This window comes from Anser cygnoides, chromosome 1 (assembly GCF_040182565.1).
Source record: "Anser cygnoides isolate HZ-2024a breed goose chromosome 1, Taihu_goose_T2T_genome, whole genome shotgun sequence".
NCBI lineage: Eukaryota > Metazoa > Chordata > Aves > Anseriformes > Anatidae > Anser > Anser cygnoides.
The window spans coordinates 75,755,361-75,776,179 of record NC_089873.1 but is presented as its reverse complement, the minus strand read 5'-3'; the positions used below and the strand labels follow the sequence as shown (position 1 = coordinate 75,776,179).

The window sequence follows — 20,819 nt, the reverse complement described above, 5'->3', positions numbered from 1 at the left end:
TTTAATGTCAGCCTGGTCTCTGGTTGGTACAAAATTGATATTTCTCTGTAGATCATTAATCCTTCTTGTCCACAGGAAATAATGAGTACACTTCTAGACTGCAAGCAATGTGCCATTTGGGACACAAGGATGATATTAAAAACCCCTACCATGATGGTATAACACACCCAGCAAACCACTGAGACAAGCACAGCACATTTCTCACACTGCAGCTAACAGTCATAAAGAGGACGCCTCATATCACAAGATACTTCTCCCTTGGCTGGTTAGTGCAAAAAGGGACACGTTTCTTCCTCTGTTCAACCCCTGAGAAAATATCCACTGCCATTTCTCAAATCTGAAGCTACCGTAACACCTGAATGTGCTGATGAGCTCAAAGCACCAGCCTTGCTGAAGGCTGAGGAAGGCAAGCTTCCCCACAGCGAGGGCATTGCTTAGGCTTGGTACAGCCCCTTCCTCTCTGAACTCATCCTGACACCAAGCGCATTCTAAGCACCCTGCAGTACTTCTCCCTGGGCATTTGAAAACAGGAGAGAAAAAGTGGTAGCTAGCAAACTGAATCAACCTTGTGGTTGATTTAGATCAGCTGAGTCCTTGAAGAGACAAGAGGTTTGTGTGACTGCATATGCATTTTTCAGAGACAGAAAAGTAATCCCACTGCAATTAATGGATCTTATGCTCAAAGTCAACAAGCTTGCAGAGTGTTCTGGTGATTCAGCACCTCTGTGTTTGGATTGCAGTGCTAGATGTGTGTTATGCCTTTGTCCACTTCAGCCTTGTTTACCAACATAGGTATAGACATAATCTAGCACTAGGCACAATTCTCGCTGAATGGATTGGTGGAAGTATTTTGGTATTTTTGCATTCCCACAGTTTCTGTAGAGGCATTTACAAGTGAGACAGATGAAAGCAAGTAAACACAGATATTAAAAAAAAAAAGCCATTTACTTTCTCACCACACAATGTTTACTATTTGCAGTTCAGTCACCTCTGACAACTGAAATAGATCATTCCATCTCATTTCCTTCCTCCAGCATACCCACCCAATGTATTTGTGTGGGGGATCATGACACTGCAATTTAATGTTTGTTTTTACTGCAAATAGATACTTTATTTTTCAAAGCTCACAGAACATCTATTTGTAAAATACTTTGCAATCACTATCAGTCTATTTGGTGGTGTTCTTTTTTCCAATTCTCTAAATAATGTGAAGATATTGCTTCAAATTAAATGTCCATGTTTTACTTGACATTTTCCTTGTAAATAAGTTAACGAATATATTATTCCCATGTTTATTTATTAAGTGCATGCAGCAGTCAACATTCAAGTCCACTCCCCCAGTCCTTCCTACAAACTAGAAATCTTCTTTGCCATAAAAATTCACCTATTTTCCTCAATAAATCTATTCCTTACAAAAAACTTTTGCCTTTAGAGTCTCATTTTTTAAATTTATTTCATTAGTTTCCACCTCAGACAACTAAATTCTCCTTTATTACAACAGGGAATTTTTATAATGTTCAAATTGAAATAGTGATTGTAGCACAGCGCTCTGCAAGTGGTTTTCATTAAGCCTCCAGCTACTATTCCTTGCCCTGTTGGATATCTTTGTGTCAGTGTTACTTTATGCTGGACAGAAATGTGAACAATTTATGTTGAAAAGGATAAATAAAAACCTGTTAGACAACAACCTTTAAAATACACTGGCTGATGGAGCTTAATTGCATGTCCTTGTCATAATCAAAATACTTCAATTGCTTAAAACTTAACAGTCATGCTAAAAAGTGGACCTGTGAATATATTCTGGAGTTTCACATTTCTAAAAATCAAAATTCCTACTTGTCGTTACAATTCTGTGTAAGCATGCACACAGTGCCAGAAATACATTTACATTTTTGAAATGCTAGACTACAAAGATTTGCTTTTATGTAAACAGGGTGACTAAATTCATACTCTAAGTTCAAGTAGGATTTTCTGGTTAATTTTAGTGACTTAAAATAGCTCAGAACCATTTGTGTGGCTTGCTGAAATTTACAGCATACTTATATTGTTGATCACCAGACTCATCTTGCTACTTTGTCATTCTGTATTGCCTAAGGTAAATGAGTTTGCTAGCATATATTCCCTTTGCTGCCAGGGTCACCAGAAGTCTGAACGAACACATAAAGAGTCCACTTAATTGCAAAGATTTATAGCTATGCTGTTTTCTTTTCTCCCTTTCCACTCAAACTTGTCTTCCATGTCTGACAAGGGAGAGCTGCTTATTCTAGTCAAAATCAGCAGCAGACAAGGACCATAGTTCTGCAGGGATTCTTTATTTCTGCTGCTAATGCACAGGCAACAGAGAAGCAGTTTTCTAATCCACCCCAGACACAGTACCAAAGAAAAATGATGTGTCAGTATAGTATCAGCCATCATGTCTGCAATGAAGCAATACGTTACATGACTGGCAAAAATAAAAAAATAATAAAATAAAACAAAACAAAAAAAACACAACAACAACTTCCAGAAGCAACAAGCTATTCATTTTAAGCTGTTCATTTTGATTTAAGGTATCACCCTCTCTAAGGTAAAAGACAGGTGAACTATTATGCAATAAACAGGTGAGAAGTTTTTGAGTCTTTAAAGTCAGAAGCAGAAAGTTGCCATTTGAAAATCTCTTCTCTGCCTGTCCCAAGAGCCTGCTGTTTGACCCATGTATAATTTCTACTTCATACGGAAGCCTTATCCTTTGCTTTATTTATGGCTGTGCTACAAGTTTGGGTAGCAGAGGAATTGACCAATTCCAACCAACCAGTGAAATGATTTTTCGTAACCCTCTCAAAGCACTTTCTGCTTGAACTGATTTCTAGACACTTACCAATGGAGCGATGAATACAGGTGTGCTGGTTATCACTCAGAAAAAAGCCTTCTTTGCACTGACATTCGTAGCTGCCCATAGTATTTACACATATCTGCTGGCACCCTCCATTGTTATCCTGACACTCATCGACATCTAGGAGAGAAGGAAAAAGAAATGCAAGGTAATATAAAGATTCAGAACACAGATATGGAAGAGCAGGGAATCCATAAAAAGGCATACTGCAAATTAAGCTAATCAAAACTCCATCACGGTTAATGTAAATTAATGTAAATTAATCCATCTAATTCTTTTTCCTGCATCCCAGGTTTATAGTTAAAATAACAATAAATAAATAAATAAAAACAGCTCAGAGGAGTCCAGCAAAGTCTCCATGCATTTTGAGCTGCAAATTGATTTCCAGTCTGCAATAAATGTTCTAAACGTTAATGTTCTAGAAAGGCTGCGACCCCATCTGCCAAGTGCAATGTTGCACTCTGTCATTCCCACTCTGCTTGGAAAGACATACTTCAGGCCTACAGAATTTTTAGCAGGGGTAGCAGGCAAACACAAAGGGCATTACTAGGTAAAAAGAGTCTTTATAGAGTTCTGGTCTTGAACAGAACAGCATGTTTCAATTACTGGAGTCATAACTCCCTACTTTGTCAGTTTGTTTAATGTTGGTTAATGAAAAGAAGGCTTCTTAAATCTAAATGTTCCATGTCTCTATTGTCATTTTAATAGGCAAATATATAAAACCACAAAGGCAGCATTAGCTACTGGCTGTTTTGAGGGTCGCTGCCTACCCCACCTCCCCCCAATCACCTCCCTTTGGCATAAAAAGTTTTTACGCTGTTGCATTTGACAGAAACATGCATTTCAGCATTGGGAAAACACTGCCTCTAAAAGATGTCTGACCCATATTCAACCTTGCAACCCTCCTGTTTGCTCATAAAAGGTGTATCATACCCATTTTCTGTTTTCTGTTTGGATAAAAGCAACTTGCCACCTGAGAAATCCATGTTTTGCTTTTTTTTTTTTTATAGACACGCTGCCACCAGTTAGTTATTCCACCATATGTGCCAACATGTCAGCAAACAATTTGGTGTTATATTTTGTTTTCATTTTATTTTTGGAAAGGGAAAAAAAAACACCAAAGCTAAAACAAACAAACAAACAACAAATACAAACAAACAAAAAACAAAAAACAGATTCACAACATTGAAAACCTCAGAAGAGCTAGCACAGCTCCTTCAGAAACTAATTCCTGCAGGACCGTCCACAATACACTAAAGTAAAACCAAGCTGCTTTTGCCAGTACTCTTCCAGGCAAGGCCAGGAAGCTCAGAAAAGCTGGAGAAACTTAGCTGGTAACTAATGCAGGAACTTAACCTAGCAGCTTGCTCAACTAAGCCTGCTATTGCTGTTTGTGCTGCTCACACTTCATGTAGATGACAGAAACTCAAGCACTTTTTCACAGAGAAAGAAAGCTCTAGGGTAATTACAGCAATACCCACGGAAACCAGGCTGTCTACTCCTGTCTTGAACTGCAATGCAAGTACATTGACAGTCCTTTTCCTTTATTTTATTTTGTTTCATTTTATTTAAGCACTACTGCCTCACATTTCCTGTGTCAACATCCTCCCTGCCCACAGTTCTTAGCCTTTTCCAGATCCAAACCTATTTCATAACCCCATCAGAGCAGTTTGGGAGAGCCTAAGAAAAGGAAAAATGAAGACTTTCCTTGCCTACTGCAGTATGAAAAGGAAAGATAAATAGGACAACTCTGTGAGAACTTTCATCCGTAAATCAGCAGTCCTTGCTGCCCTATTAGTGCCAACTCAAACTCGTTCCTTTAAAACAGCATACTGCAATCTAGGCTCACCTCTCTGGAAGATTAGTTGAACACTTTCTGAAGGAAAAAGTCTCAGTTGGTAATTGTACAAACCCTAAAATTTTGCTACAAAGCATGCAGCCTTCCAAGCATTCTGTTTATAGTATCGCAAAGCAAGTTGAACAATTGCCTTCCAGCTCTGATGAATAACCTGAAACAAATGCAATGATTTTATAAACATTATTGTCTGCTCTTGATAGTAAAGGCTGGTGATTTACCACTTCTGTAAGGAGACAGCTCAATTTACCACCAACCCTCAAATCCTTACATTGGAATAAAAGTTACAATGCTTTATGAGGAATTTCTTCCAATTGTTTTCACTTACTTGCCTCGAAACGATTTTAATGTGCATTTATGAAGAGAAGCAGTTGAAGAAAGGGGACAGCTGGGATCTAGGACTACCATATGTGTATCTCCATAATACATGCCTTCCAATAAATGTTGACCTGGTGGTGCAGGATTAGCACTGTCTCTTCTTAGGCTTCAATCCTACGTTAGGATTAGGGTTTTTGGAGCACTCTATTACTCCAGTCTTAAAAGACAGTATTGCATAATATCCACCATACCAAGCAATCTATTGGCCATGGCTGCCTACAAAATATCTATTGAATTATTTACTCGGCAAACTTTCTTTCCAATAGTATCACTTTGTGGTCAGTTCATTACTAACCCCGTTTAGAGAATGGTGTAAAAAAGTCTTCTGAAGTTAGGAAAGACAACTCCATTGACTCCAATGCACTCAAGTTTTGGTAGGTTTGGCAGAAAAAATCCTTAAAAAAAAAAAAGATTTGAATTTCTTCAAAACTTAGAAATGAAAGAGCTGCCAAAGATGCTTTTTCTTTCTTTCATTGTTTGTGCAACTCCAGTTCAATGCAGCTCAAGTTGCCCAGTTGAACATGTAAACACTGGTAATGCAGCAAATGTGAGATTACATTTTGGACCAGATTTTCTAGAGATTAAGTTCCACATAAACACTAAAATAACAAGTCAGTTTTTCAATAAAGCTCCTCCGGCTCCAGTTTTGGAGGCTCTACATGTCAAACCGGGCTGTTGACTGTTTTGAAAAACTGAGGGTGGATCCTCAGCAGCTTTTACTGTCACTTTGTATGACAATTTACACCTGCTGGAGACCTGCACCCCAAGGCCTAACACTAATACAGGAAAAAAAGCCATTTCTGATGATGCAAAATCCTTTCTCTTGAACATCTGCTTTAAGCCCCACTAAAACCCATTTTTAAGTCTTTTAAAATGAGCACAAATACAAAGCTCACTTTCTTTATTTCTCCTTATAAAAAGTATGCTTTTAAGAGCAGGTATGTCTTCTTTGGCTACCTTTTGCACAAAATTCACTAACACTGGTCATCTTATTGAGGACCAGGGTTACCTCCTTGAGGACAGCAGCCCCAAGGCAAGGGGTGCAGGTCTCTCTCTTCCCTAAAACTGATATACGGAAACTCAAATCCACTTCCTAGGCTCTTTATCTGACAAAAGCTCTTCCATCCAGATTAGGCTCACCACCTGACAGTGTGCTGATTCTATCTCCACTGCTTATAGGATAGCTGAACCTCAAAATCCTACTGCTGATCCCAAAGGGGAACCTGGAGCAAGGCTTCTTCAAACACGTGTAATCTAGACTCACAAAAAGATGGAAAAAGGTTCTCACCTGAGCTGAACTCAGATTGTTATCCCACATCTGCCCCAACACCCACCCTCAAATAGAGGAGAAAATTAGTGAATATATTAAGCCATTCTCTGTAACATTCCTCACAAAGAACTGTCCTGTGATTGTGTCCACCAAAGGCAATCATTGATAATCATTGAAAGTATCTAGAAATAGATGCTCAGTTTCCACAGCCCTTAACTACTCCTTACTAACATACCTAAATAGATAAAAAGACTATCAGCACAACGGCTAGAATCACTTATACAGGGGTTAGACCAGTGTGAGAAACCTGTTTTTCCAAGGAGATTGGGACCTGAACTTCAAATTGGCTAGCCATCATCAGGGAATAAGGGAAAATCCAGCTTAGGGAGGGGCTGGGAAATAAGTATCTTTCAAATAAGAGGGAAAGATAATGGATGCACCTATACATATACATACACACATAGAGAGATACATCTATATATTAGAAGCATGATGCAAATTAATGCATACCTGAATTTGCATAAGACCTCTAGCTTTTTGGCCCACTGCCTTCACATAATCACACTTGTGTTCTGTATCTTGGTAATATGAGATCCTCTAAGAGAGCGGTAGTGTGGAACAGTATCAAAGAGTAGGAGACATTACAGATGATAAAGATGGATGTTTTATTTATTACGTAAACAAATGATTTCAGTTTCTCATTTAATTTATCTGATGAACTTTTCAAACAAGCTCCACTGGTATTTCACCTTGATCTGGCTCATAACTTCTTTCAGTATCTGCCCTAAAGAAGCTGTTCTGACCATGTGTCCTGTTTGGATACGAGGGAGAAAGGTTTGCTAAGGGTACCTGAAACCAAAACCACAAGTAGGAAGACACAAAAATGGAAATGGTATACAGAGTCAAATGACAAGAACAGTATGTTCACTGTCCAATTCCTCCCATGATCTTCTCTTCCTTCCTTCTGGCATTTTTCTGTCACGTGAGCATTCATGTAAGCCCTCAAGCCCCTCAGGAATCTGAGTCATCCTTGAAGTCTCCAAAGCATTTAGGAGTGACAGAACAATTCACTTACCATTGCATTAACATTCTTTGGAGACTTCTGAAAACAGGACTTTGACTCATGATCCAGGGAACCAATCCTGTACATTTTACTCTAAACTATTCTTTGAAACTTACTGAAGATTTTTCTAAGCAGCCTATTTTACCCATTGTGGAACACTGTGACAGAGAGATGAACTCTGACAGCATTACTGCAGACTTTTCTCAGAAGTTAGCAACTAAACACCACTAAGGATATACTGTATATGTAAAAGAAATTATCAGCAATGTCAAGCTCAGAAAATACAAATACGCAATTTTGGAATTTAAAAAATCATTCTGAATATTTCTAACCAAAAAAAAGGGTGAAAATCTCAAAAACCACATTCCTGGATTCACCATAGTAATAGTTGTTTTAATACAAAAAGAACATCTAGCCCAGCATCCTATCTTTCACATTGCCTTGTAGTGGATACTTAGGAAAGACTATACAGATGGAACAGAATCATTACTGACATGCCCTCCTGCTTCCTGTGATCATGTACCTATTAGCCTTCCCAAACCACTCGCCATGCCATTGCCACTGGTGGACCTTTCCTGTACTTATTTTTCCAGTCTCTTCTGAACCCAACATGATGGTGCAATTTAATTGAGTTAAAGACTTATTTTTGTTTCAAACATGTTGTTTCATAGTCTGAATAAACATCCCCTAATGCCATTATTGTAATATACAGTTAATATTCATTCCCTACTTGCCTTTTTCATATGTTTCTTGATCTTACCGATCCCCCTCAGCCTTGTATGGTCTACCTCGTCTATTTCAAACTACAAAGCACAGCTATACACAAATATTATTACAGAGATCATTCAAATGACTTCAGTACATCGTGTTTAAAACAAGTGCCCGTTTCTAGAAATTAATGTTAATGACAGCAACATTTGGCAAGTGTTCTTCTCACTTCTCTATTCCATTCCCCTCAAGCACCATGATTCTCTATTGGAGTGGGTGTCTTGGAAGATCTGATTTCAAGATAGCTGTGGAAGCCCAAAGAGTAAATCTGCCATGCAGGACCTGAGCAAGTGGTATCAGGTGAGATGCTGCAGGCAGGTATTCCTGCTGGAATGGTCACACAAGTAGTGACATGTCAAGGTAGGAAAGCTAATACATGGCATCAGCTGAGGGGGCTATGAGAACAGGGATCATTAATTGAAATAATTGCTAAACCATCTTTCTTACACCAACTTTATATGAGAACACAAAGGGAAATATTAGAAGAAAGAGACCACTACCTACATACACAACATTTGTGTCTCCAGGAGATTTGACATCAGACTTCAACAAGAATTTAAAAGCATGGCTCAAATTTTCTACCATTTGCACATAGTGCTAGAATTCTGCTTTTTGTTCCCTTCCTTCAGAAAGAAATGGAAAAATGTGGCGAAGGAAAAAAGAATACCAAGCCCTTGAATCCAGTACTTCACTATTGTGGTTTCAGAAATCTTCAAGGAAGCTTTCGCTGAGAAGTCCACTGTTTTTTCCAAAAAAATAAAATCCTTTTTTTTTTTTCAAAAAAAGTTTACCAGAGTTGAAATTAAAAAAAAAAAAGGTAAGAAAAAAATGCCTTTCCCTGATAAATAAAGGACATTTTACAGAAAAGAGAAACTTGAGTAAGTAATCACAAGGACACTTTTGATGATGAATACACAAACCATTCTAAAATGATCAATGAATATTGTAAAACACAAGGTTTCCCTAGAACCACTATTTTCTTACGTGCAATGGTACAACACCAAACACATGCTCATGAGCTGTCCTGGAGAACCCCACCCCTTAATGGGCTACAATCACCTATCACCTGAACACCCACAGAGTAGGTTTCTTATTTGTGTGCAGTTAACAGATACACAGAACTTGAAAAGAAATGCTCAAAATCTTTTGCCTGCAGCTGCTTTGTGAAACATGGTGGTATTCCTTAAACTTCGCACTACACACATGCTCTAAGTATGGCTGTAACAAATGCCTCTTATGGGCAATGAACCTAAGGAATTTTTTCATGTTGCTCCAACAGTTTTTGTAATAATCTACTTAATCTATTGAAACTACCACTTAAGAAAACCATAAACACAGACAAATCTGCATCTGAGGTGGAAACAGTGGTTCAGTTTTCCTGCAATACACTCGATCTGCTGCAACAGTATTTGGTTTAAGGCGTTTTGCTCTTAAATTTGAACCCTCACAATCAATGAGATTATAAAGACCCATGATTTTCTACGCGCATCTCAGTAAAATAGACTTCTTTGCTATCTGTAGCATAGGAAATACTAATTTAATATAAGACCTCATCTCTGTTGTGCGTGATGCCTGCCCATTTGCTGAGCAGAAGTAAACAGCTCCATGGACATTGTGCCAATGTTGCACTGAGTTCAAGTCTCTTGATGTCATTTGCTTGTTCCATTCCTGAACAAATGGGCACCACTGCCTGTCCTTTTAAGACACCAAAGCCATTTTCACAACTTTTAGCATTTCCAAAATAAATAAACAAAAAAGCTCCTTAATGTGACATCTTACTTGGCGCTTCTATCTTTTCATTTGGTACTCATGCCTGAATTTTAGACAGACACATAGACAGGGCAGCCACTTCACAACAGTGCCTAAACACAACAAAGTTCCTTATCAATTATTTTTAAATAAGTTTTCCATTTTTTGACATAGGGTTTTAAAATAATTTTGTATGAATTTGATCCTGCTTTTTTGCATCTACGGTGTCACTGTCTAGGGAAAGCCAGCAGCCTCCAGTTTGACATTAATGGGAGGCTTGGAGAGCCACAGCTCTGTTAGCAATAAGCTTGCAGTTCTCACTGATGTTCAGTTGAATGTAGGCCACTCGGAGTTGCAATGCTGGATTAACAATCCTCTATAAACTAGGAGAGAAGTTAGTGACATATACAAACAAACAGCAGTCCTGATGAATTGAAGGAAAAACTTGGTACAACTGAAGTAAATTATCCATTCTATCATATTGTCCCTTAGCTTGTCTTGCCTCTGGGCTTTCTCTGGAGCCTCATTAACTGCTACACACTCAACTGAAGTAGTACTCTAAATCTTTCTTCCAGGTTAACTACTGCTTATACCTACTTTCTTTTACATCTATGTAGAGACACTGCCAGGACCAGAAAAATCTGGTCTGGATTAACTCAAAAGTACTTTTTTTTTTTTTTTTGGTTTGTTTTGCTTATTTTCTCTCACACACACAAAAATGAAACATTTTCCTTTGGGTCAAACAAAGCGTGTAACTTTACATGGAAAATGAAACTATTTTCATTTCAAGTTGGTAACATCCTCAAGGTCTATATCATAAGAAGCATTTTCTTCCTGTGCGCTGGTAATAAAAGCTGCGGAAATGGCTACATTAATGAATCTTTCAGAAGCCCGAGGTGACTTCTTTGTTCTCTCTCACTAACTCTCTGGACTCTCCAGAATCAGATGAGGATTTTACCCTAAGCACTGCAGCATCCAGGAGGCTACAAAGTCATTCTCACTATCTCTATAAATAACGTTTCAAGTCCACAAAAAGTGGAAGATGATTAACAGGAGAGTCTGAAGCACAACCTTCATTACACTGAAGAGGAAACTGTATCAGGAGCTGAGAAACTTGCTTAGTCAGGCACTTATCTACTTGTTAAGCTTTCGGGGAACATGAAAATTCTGAAAATGTTCTGAAAGCACTGAAGTTGCTCCTGTAGATCACATCAAATATTTCTGAAAGGATCTCCATTGTGAAAAGAGTTTCATAAATGCAACCTGAATTTCTGAATAGTTTCAGCAGTTGCATTTTCAGTGAATGAATGCATAATTTGGCACAAAATATTTAGGCAAATTTTCGTTTATACCACCTATGAAACTGTTTCAGCATTTCCACTCTCCTACACGAGTAACACAAAAGCAGTACTTAGAAACAGTATTTTGTCTGATTTCTCTTGACAGAAATACCTGGAAGATATTCAAGATCTTACGGTAAACATTCATTTCTTTTTTATATGTGGTGGAAATACTAGTTGGTGCCAAAAAGTTTTGATGCACTGGGACCAGGGTGCTTATTCTTATATAATCAAACCCTAAACAAATTCAAATTCGCATGGCAGTCTGGCTTCCTGTCCTGTAAATGCAACTCTAAGCCTATTACTATAAATCACCAATGGGATACAGAACCCATTCTTTGCTGTCATATTAATATATATATTTTTTATTGCTTCTCTGACTGATTTCAGAAGCAGTTTCTTAGTTATGACTGCAAAAAAAAAAAAAGAAACAACTAAATAAATGAAGTTCCTCAGCTTCTTCAAAGGAAATCATTCAAGCTCCACACTTAAGTCTAAATATATCAATACATATACTCACAATTTTAAGTACAAAAACTATTTTTCAGAAGATAATGCTGAAATATTGTTCCTCTTTATTTGCTAATACATACCTGAAAAACAGAATTCTGGTACTTTAATATAACAGTCTGAGTTATCAGTAGTGGAAAACTTCTCAGCCTGTACTGGCCACAATATAAATACACTAGGAATACTTTCAAATAATCACTTTAGGGATTTTTTGATGATTCACATACACTGAAACAGAACACCTCATTTTCAAGATGCCTGTATACTTATACATAAATTATGTTGGAGAAACTGTGCGAGAGGAAAAATCTTATATAAAAACGTACTTCTTTCCCATTCAAGCTTATTTCACTAAAAGAATTAAAAAAAAATCACCTACGAGTTTTCTCTTTCTAGTACATTGTCTGATACAATAGCTAATGCAAGAAAAGAATTAGAATGGAAAACTCTATATTACATCCTACAATAAAAAATCAATTTTTTTTTCCTTAAAGAACTACACAATTTTAAATTTTCTTCATTTTTAAGGGAAAGCCAGCTTTCAAGGTCATACAACAGAACCTTGTCCTCTCTGTATAGCTCTTCTTATAAGAAGAAAAAAAGACATGAAAACATGCCCACTAACATATGAACCAAAGTATACCCAAAAGGTTCCCAAAATTCTGGATGCCCAACTCTTGCTAAGGATTGTCTGTAACACTGCCTTCTAAATAAATTCAGCAAATACATCTTTCCATTCCTTTAAACTCTTCAGTTCTTATCATAGAATCACAGAACGGTTTGGGTTGGAAGGGACCTTAAAGACCATCTGGTTCTAACACCCCTGCCATGGGCAGGAACACCTCCCACCAGACCAGGTTGCTCAAAGCCCCATCCAGCCTGGCCTTGAACACCTCCAGAGATGGGGCATCCACAGCTTCTCTGGGCAGCCTGTGCCAGTGCATCACCACCCTCAGAGCAAAGAATTTCTTCCTTATATCTAATCTAAATCTACCCTCATTCAGTTTAAAGCCTTTATCCCTTGTCCTATCACTATACCCCTTGACAGAGAGTCCCTCCCCAGGTTTCCTCTAGGAACCCTTTAGGTACTGGAAGGCTGCTAAAAGGTCTCCCCGAAGCCTTCTCTTCTCCAGGCTGAACAACCCCAACTCCCTCAGCCTTTCTTCACAGGAGAGGTGCTCTAGCCCCTTGATCATTCTCGTGGACTCCTCTGGACCTGCTCTATCAGGTCCATGTCTTTTCTAGTGCTGGGAGCCCCAGAGCTGGATGCAGTACTCCAGGTGGGGCTGCATGAGGGTGAAGATTCAACTAAGGTATAATCACTCTGCTGAGGAGGTTATACTATAGTCCAACACTTACTGCTGTAGCAACTTTCTCTTCAGTTAATATTTTCTTTTGTAAAGATGGAGTACAAAAGCTTTGCCCTGACTCTCATTTCTGTTCCTATGGCACAATAACTCATGTCTGCTCCAGTCTTAGTTAAGAAAGTACATACCAATTGTTTCCAAACATTTATTTCCATAACCTATAAGGCCCCTTAACAATAAATTTTGCTAAATCCTCCAAATTCTCTACACAATCATTCTTCTAAAGTATGTCCAATTTTAATTAATGCTTTAATTACTCACTATTACTATTATTTGTTAGTTACAGGCTTCACAAAGACAAAATACAAGTTGCTAGTTCATGTTCATTCTTGCCCCTCTTTTATCCAAAACTACTTATTGTGCTCTGATACAATTTCTCTAAGCAACGTGTACATATGGAGTATTTTGAGATGCTCAGGAAGGATCTGGACTGAAGCTAATGGAAGCAGTAAAAAACAATCCTGTCTTGTGGTCTTATCCAAACTTTCAAGTTTGCACACTGTACACTAAAGTCAAAAGGATAATGTTAAAACACAGAAATTCATGGAAATTATCAGACAGCAAAAGCAGTCACTACAGAAAGCTGAGACTCTGGAATCTGCCTAACAAGGAAGTTCACTGCCAACCTTTCAACTCATGCTCAAGTCTACTGGAAAACAATTTTGTCTAAAAAATTGTTCTAATTTGTCTGAATTTTCTAATACAGCAAGCAATTATGCAGCAGCTATTATTTTCAATGGCTAATTTCTCAACTGTTTAAATCACGCTGCTTATCATAAATCAACACTGCCAAGAATTGATTGCATTCTAGAGCACAGTATAATGACAGCGACTATATTTGGAATCAGAGACCAGAGAATTTTGCTGCTCTCTGCTTTGTCTGTGTTTGTTTGATTGTTTGTTTTGTTTTTTCTGTAATCCATATGCAATGAGCGTTTTCACTGGTTATACATAATTTCTGGGACTGACACATACATTATAGGCTGAAATCCTACACTTTCAGGTGAAGACATGGTCTCTCTTGCTTTAAGAAAGATTTACACACAACATGGATTCCAAACTTCTGGTTAATTTTAGTATATTTTATAGCATTTATCTCAAGGTATACATCAACATAGGCCATACTGGCTTAGAAATTTTTTATTTTTAGAAAGTTGAGATGAATTAACAAAAGATATGAAGCTAATACAAACAACATAAAACAGTAAAGATGCACAATCCAGAATAAAATTGTGACTTTGATGAACTAAGACACAGCCACCTACAGCAGTGTTAGATCAAAGAAGAGCATCCATACACAATTTAACTTATACATAATAACTACACACTCTAAGCAGATTATTCTTTACTTTTCTGTGTGTTCCATGCAGAGAAATCTTTACTGTGACTTATTACCTCCTCCAGGGAGTAAGTATTCAAAAAAAAAAAAAAAAAAGACTCAGATAACAAGAAGACTTGAAGAAACAAGAGACTGAGATTGATGCGGCTGTCACATAGCTCCTGGTTTCTTAATTTATTATGACAGTCTGAGAATCTTACTTCACAGTTGACAGCAACCAAGATTAATTCTACACTTTTGATTATTTCCCTATACCTAACAAAAAACTTCAGGCCTACAGTGATTTATATACTCTCTTGTTTCAGTACTTCTTAGATCGCATTGGCTTAAGAAAGCAAACATAGAGCAAATTAACATGTAAAGAAAGTTATATGTCATTTGAACACAAAAGATTAATGTCAGGTGATCAAACATCAGAGTAATTCTGAGGGGAAAATGTTCAGATACAGAATTAGAAAAAGCAGAGTTTTATAACGAAAGCAGTGTGTTCAGATCCTAGTTTCAGAGAAAGCTGGATATTGGAGGCCTTTCCATTGGTCACAATGAAAATTCCTTATTTTTATTGGATTTCCAGAGTGAACCTGGATGCATTTTCAAAATTAGTCTCCAGTTTTCAGACTTCCTAGAGCAAAAATCCTATTTTCAAAGGTGTTAGTTAACTGAATTCTATGGAACTACATCTGTGGGAAAAAAAAAGGGAGCAGTTCATCTGAGCTACAGAAAATACACACCTTATGATCTGAGGATCACACACCCAAAATGCCTATTTCTCTCTAGTGACTTCAAACTGAGTACAGATAGACGTCTTATATGCAGACGTTTACACTCCACTAACTGAACCTCAGCCCAGGACATTTAAAGTAATGGTAGTTAAATGTTTTTCAAATTTGCATTGCAAACACAGTGACAATGATTCTCATCCATCTATCACCGAATCATCAAGAGATGAGGCTGAAATTGCTCAGTTTGAAAATTTCTAGTTACCAGGTGCCATAAAACTAAATCTGATATTTACAGGGGGGAGAACATTATAACAAGTATGTTACTTATAATCCCATTTCAAAGGAGACATATAATTTATTTCTAGGACTGTGCTACCACTTACACTATCCAGACTCTCACAACATGCAGGCAACCAAATAATAGAAGTAAACATACATGTACAGAAATTGTATGTAAAAATCTAATACAGAGTTGCCTATGGAACATTTACTTCTCATCCTAGCTATTCATATTTGCTCAGCATCTACTCTTCAGTCTGCAGAACAGCAGTACATGTTATAAAGTCTGATGCATGCCCGTGTACCACAAATACTAAATACTTAAAATTGCCGTGATGAATCACAGCTGTTATCATTCATCTAACATACAGACTGATGGAAGATTTGAAAACAGTAATACAATAAAAACTAGTTCCCCAAAGAGACATATCACAAAGCAATCACAAAGACACAATCACTACCGGTCATCATTTGCAGAAGTAGAGAATACATAAAGATTTAAAACACACACACATTTCTACTGTTAAAACTTGCATTTCAACACTTTTCACTATGCCTGTAAATATATATTATACAGAGAGCCATTCCCATCTTGTGCCTGGGCCCCTCAAATTTAGAACAAATCTCTCCATTACTCAACCACTGAGCCCTGATTCGGGAGTCTGGCTTCCTTCTCTTAAGACGTAAAATAACTGCTGAGTCCTAAAGTTCTGCTCAAGAAAATCTCTCACTAGAACCACTGGAAATGAGTTTCAAGATTTAGATTAATAACTTTCTCAGAAAACAAAACAAAACAATAGAAAAACTCATGTAATTTAATAAAAATGAAGAATTATGAAGAGAAGGCTATCGGGTTTATTCAACGCTCCTCTGTCTGCCAAGGTGTTTAGGATTAGCAGCCCAGAAAATCTGTAAGAAAGTGATAATATTATCTGATTGATAATATTATCTGATTGATAATATTATCAGAGGCCCTGCTGATGTGCTGGAGCAGGACAATACTACGGCTCATCTCATAGTCTCCTGGAATTAGGAAAGAAGGGCAAGGAAAACTGGAAGACAGCCAAGAAAATGGACTACTTTTCTCAGTTTCTCTTTAAAGTATTTATGAAACTAAAACACAAAATGAAACAAAAACTTCCCAAAGTTGTTTAGTTTTATATTAAAAATGTTCATATTAAAACAAAAAAAATCTATTTGAACTGTTGGGAAACAAAGAAAAATAAACATAAGTAATAAAGCATTCATTTGGAGTTCAAGCAAGCAACACACTGCACACAGCTGTCTGGAAATGAAGAAAAATAAAGCCATATTAAAAGGAAGGCACTGGTTCCTTTAATCATACTAGTGATTATGCAATCCTTAATCAGCTATGTATCACCACTTGACATTTTGCATCTGGGAGTTTTAGAAGCGATTTCACATACACGTGCAACTTTTCTCCCACTTCATGTTGACAGGCAAATTAGGTTATAAACCCCTGTACCTGTGTACACATTCAGACAAACCCAGGGGTAGAAATACATAGATCTCAGGTTCTAACTGTTGTGTTGTTGGTTTGTTGTTGTTGCTTGTTTTTGAAAGAAAAACTGGAACATTCATTGAAAAGGTACGTTCATGAATGGTACAATGAGGTATACATACACATGCATACATACTAATGTTCGTTTTGTAATCTGAGTCAGACTGTAGGCTACTACTATCCAGTCAGGAATTAAGCTTACATGTCAGAATTGAAATCCCTTCTCTCTTAATGTAAGCCAACAGATCTTAAAGGAGCACAGCAAGACAAGAACTTGGGTCTAGATCCTAACTTCACACCTCAGAAGAAAAGAAATCATGTCATTTTAAACACGAGCCTGGTTTTCATACTGAGTTGGGATCCCAAGAACCATTTTATAACAGGCAGATGTTACTTCGAGGACATCCAGTCTGTTCCTGGTTTGTCTCTGAAGTTTCTCCTTTAGCTGCAGGCTCCTAAATGCCTTGCTGTGTTGTTGCTCTGCCCCACCTGCCAAAGCTGGTAGACTGGTACCACTCTCGGAGCAGGTTCAGGGAAAAGCACCAGGGAAAGCACTACCTCTCTTTTCCTGCAAGGAACTCCATGTGACAGTTACTTTGTCAAGAAAGGCAAAAAAACATCTGAGAACAGGCAAACAAAACACTGAAGTCCATTTTTCCAGGCTGAAAAATCAGACCTGCTGCCCAATGCACACCTTCAAGACTGGGGACATAACAAGGATTTTGCCATTGACTTTTTGGTACTGAAGTCAAGATGACACTGTGCTTGTATACCACATTGAACATTCAACTCTTGAAGAGGGCTCTGTGGAATCTATGATGAACACTAGAACTTGCAATCCTGGCTTAATTTTCATAAACATTTTCATAAATTTTCCTGGCTTTATTTTCATATATCATAATTTCACTCTGCTTCCTAGGACTCTTCTGAATCACAGACACAGGATCAGCTGCTGAAGAACCATATGCCTTTATTGGACCACCAAAATCAATTCTTGTAGTTATTTCCAGAAGTATGACATACAAGACAATTAATTGAGATATCATACTATTGGCGTCCAAATTTAGCGAATCTGTTATTTTCCTGTAAACAAGAGAAATCGAAGTTACACAGAATATTTGAAATAGGAATATATAAGCAGGGTTTCATAAAAGTAGAGATTCTATTCCTGACTATGTTGCAGACATCCTGCGTGAAGATCAGGAAGTCACTTTGCCTTAGTTCCTCATCTATAAAAAAAACTATTAAAATTATAATTCTTTTTCTTACAGGATTTTGTGAAGACAAATCTATTAGTATTTGCAAGGTGCTCACATATGTTCCCATGTCACAGAAATTAATACCATGGAAAAACCTATAAATAAAAGAAATACATCTCTAAATAAATTATGATAAAATTTTTGTCCAGTTAAGATGAGTGCAACCTGGAAGAGAGATGTGCTTTTTCAAAAAAAACAATGCAAACTCCCTGTTAAAAAGAGACAATCTGAAGGGAGAGCTGAGAAAATAAAAAACAAAAACCTCCAAAAAGCAGAGAGCTGAGCAGCACTTCATATCTATTTATATTCATATCTGATTAGGTATGCAAAGAAAATTATCACTCCATGCAATTCAATCCTTTAACCTTTTAATCCTTTAACATTTTTCACACAGATTTGGTTTGACAAACGAACAGAAAACAATGAGTTGTGACAATTTTTTTCTTTTTTCTTTTTTTTTTTTTTTAGGAAGAATTCCCCAACTACATGTACACAAAACTCTGCCTCCAGGTAAAAAAGACAGAAGAGAAGAATTTGGAGGAAGTATCACATGGTTGTCTCATATCAATGGCAATCACTTTTTGTTTTTACATATTTTTCTTTCACACTTTTTTCCCCCCATTTTTTGACAGTCTGATCAGAGATGGCTGAATTCCAGAAAGCCTCGAACGGTCGAGTATTACCTGACACGTAAGCCCTTTGGCAAGGAAATTTTGCAAAGTTAGGCTCACCGCTTTCTCACTCACATAGATATGGCACTCTCTTCTACTTTCTATTTCCAGATGCTGAATAACTTCTTACGACTTGCTCAGGTATATCAGTAACAACTGCTTTCACTAAGGTTTCTATCAAGCTTTTCCTGAATAAATCCCTAGGTTTATTAGTGTTAAGCAATGCTTCAGACCAAAACAGAATATAATACTCTCCCAGGAAGCTAATATTTTTATACAGTAGGGGAGAGATGAATCTAAGACAATAGTACTCCACACAAGAGTCCTTTAGGAGAAAGGCAAAATAATTCAATGCTTTTTCCGAATATCCAAGTGGAGCACACTACTGCAACTTTTTGAATTCTGCAACTGCAGTAACCAAACACTACTGCTCTACCTCATTCAATTCAGCAGGGCTATGAAGGCTAATCAGTAAAACTGCAATTCTTTGCAGCAACCTTTTCTGGACTTGATGACTATTTTAACTTCTTTTCCATCTTCTCTTCCATGCAAGAGAATTAAACCTTTTATTTCATTCTTTTGGCATTAGCCATCTTATCTACAACACTCATTAGTCTCATTGCTCTCTTCTGGCATCTTCCAAATGCAATGCCTCACACTGAACAGTCCTCCAACAGCTGAAGCCTAATCACTGCTTAAGGAGTAGAGGTTTTTTCCATATGACAATTCCTATCACAATAGCTTAAAAGCAAACAAAAACAAACAAAAAAAACCACCACACCCAGTAAATTTTCTCTTCTCCTCCTAAGTACATCTTAAAGCCTCTGTATTGGCAGCTAAACAAAGCTCCCTTGAAATTCTCAATGAAAAGGAAGACACATTTGCTAGCCTTCCCTATGGCATCCCCAACAATAGCATATCTACTTGTTGAAAGCTGCGTGTTGCACAACCAGTCTCAGTCTATATCTTCTAGCACGTCTGCTGTCAAGGAGCAATTCTGCTCTCTGTCTTACTGAAAGCTTCCAACAGGATATGAAGACACAGTACAAGAACGCCCAGATGCCAGAGGCCTCAATTCAATAATATACTTAGACATATGTAAAACTCCAATCTTCTTTCTTAATATTATATCAAAGAAGCTTCAAAAAAAAAAAAAGCAAATTAGGAACACCTGTAAGTGTCATGCTGAATCAGAGGAGGAAATTTATATTGAATAACTAGTTTAAAAGGCATAAGTGTTACCCATTAATTCTTTGTAGTACAGATTCAGATTTTACCAGTTAACTGAGAATAGAAACTGATTTACTACAACCAAGATGGGTAAAGTGTTCAGTAGGAATAGGAACGATGATCAGTTAAGCCATAAACTCTTCTAAAGGCAAAAGAGAATAGAAATTGATAGCCTGCCTCAATGGCTCAACACGTGAAAGACACAAAGAAGGAAAAATCGATTTATCAGTAAGATCATGGAGAAAAAATGATCAAACAGGAAAGAACATCTGGACCAGTGAGATAATTGCTTGCTAAAAAAACAGACTGGTATTTCATATGAGAGAGGAAAACATATTTCACGAGCAGTTGCAAATGAAGGATAAAGAAAACCCATTGCATGAGACCAAATATTAGTCTTGCATCCACAGAGAAGAATTAAGAGCAATTTTCAGAAAGAACTACTGCTATTCCATGTGATTATAGTGATAAAATAAATTATTTCTAGCCAGACAAGGATCTCATCATAGTTCAAATTCCCTGTGGCGTCATTTCATGTTATATTTGAGAAATTCCTCAATAAAAATGTCAAATAGAGAATGAGTCAGGTTCCCCTGAGGATGGTTTTGGACATTTTCCAGTACAA

At 37.3% G+C, this 20,819-nt stretch overlaps 1 protein-coding gene across 9 annotated transcripts in view; it reads right to left on the bottom strand.

Annotated features, from left to right (window-relative positions):
- The window catches only part of SCUBE1 (signal peptide, CUB domain and EGF like domain containing 1), a 245,185-nt gene that overhangs the window by 156,490 nt on the left and 67,876 nt on the right, over nucleotides 1–20,819 (bottom strand). For all 9 annotated transcript variants that reach the window (XM_048050144.2, XM_066990329.1, XM_013184669.3 and 6 more), the window contains one exon: nucleotides 2,858–2,992. In XM_048050144.2, coding sequence (XP_047906101.1) covers nucleotides 2,858–2,992 — 135 coding nt within the window. The remainder of the gene's footprint in view (nucleotides 1–2,857; nucleotides 2,993–20,819) is intronic.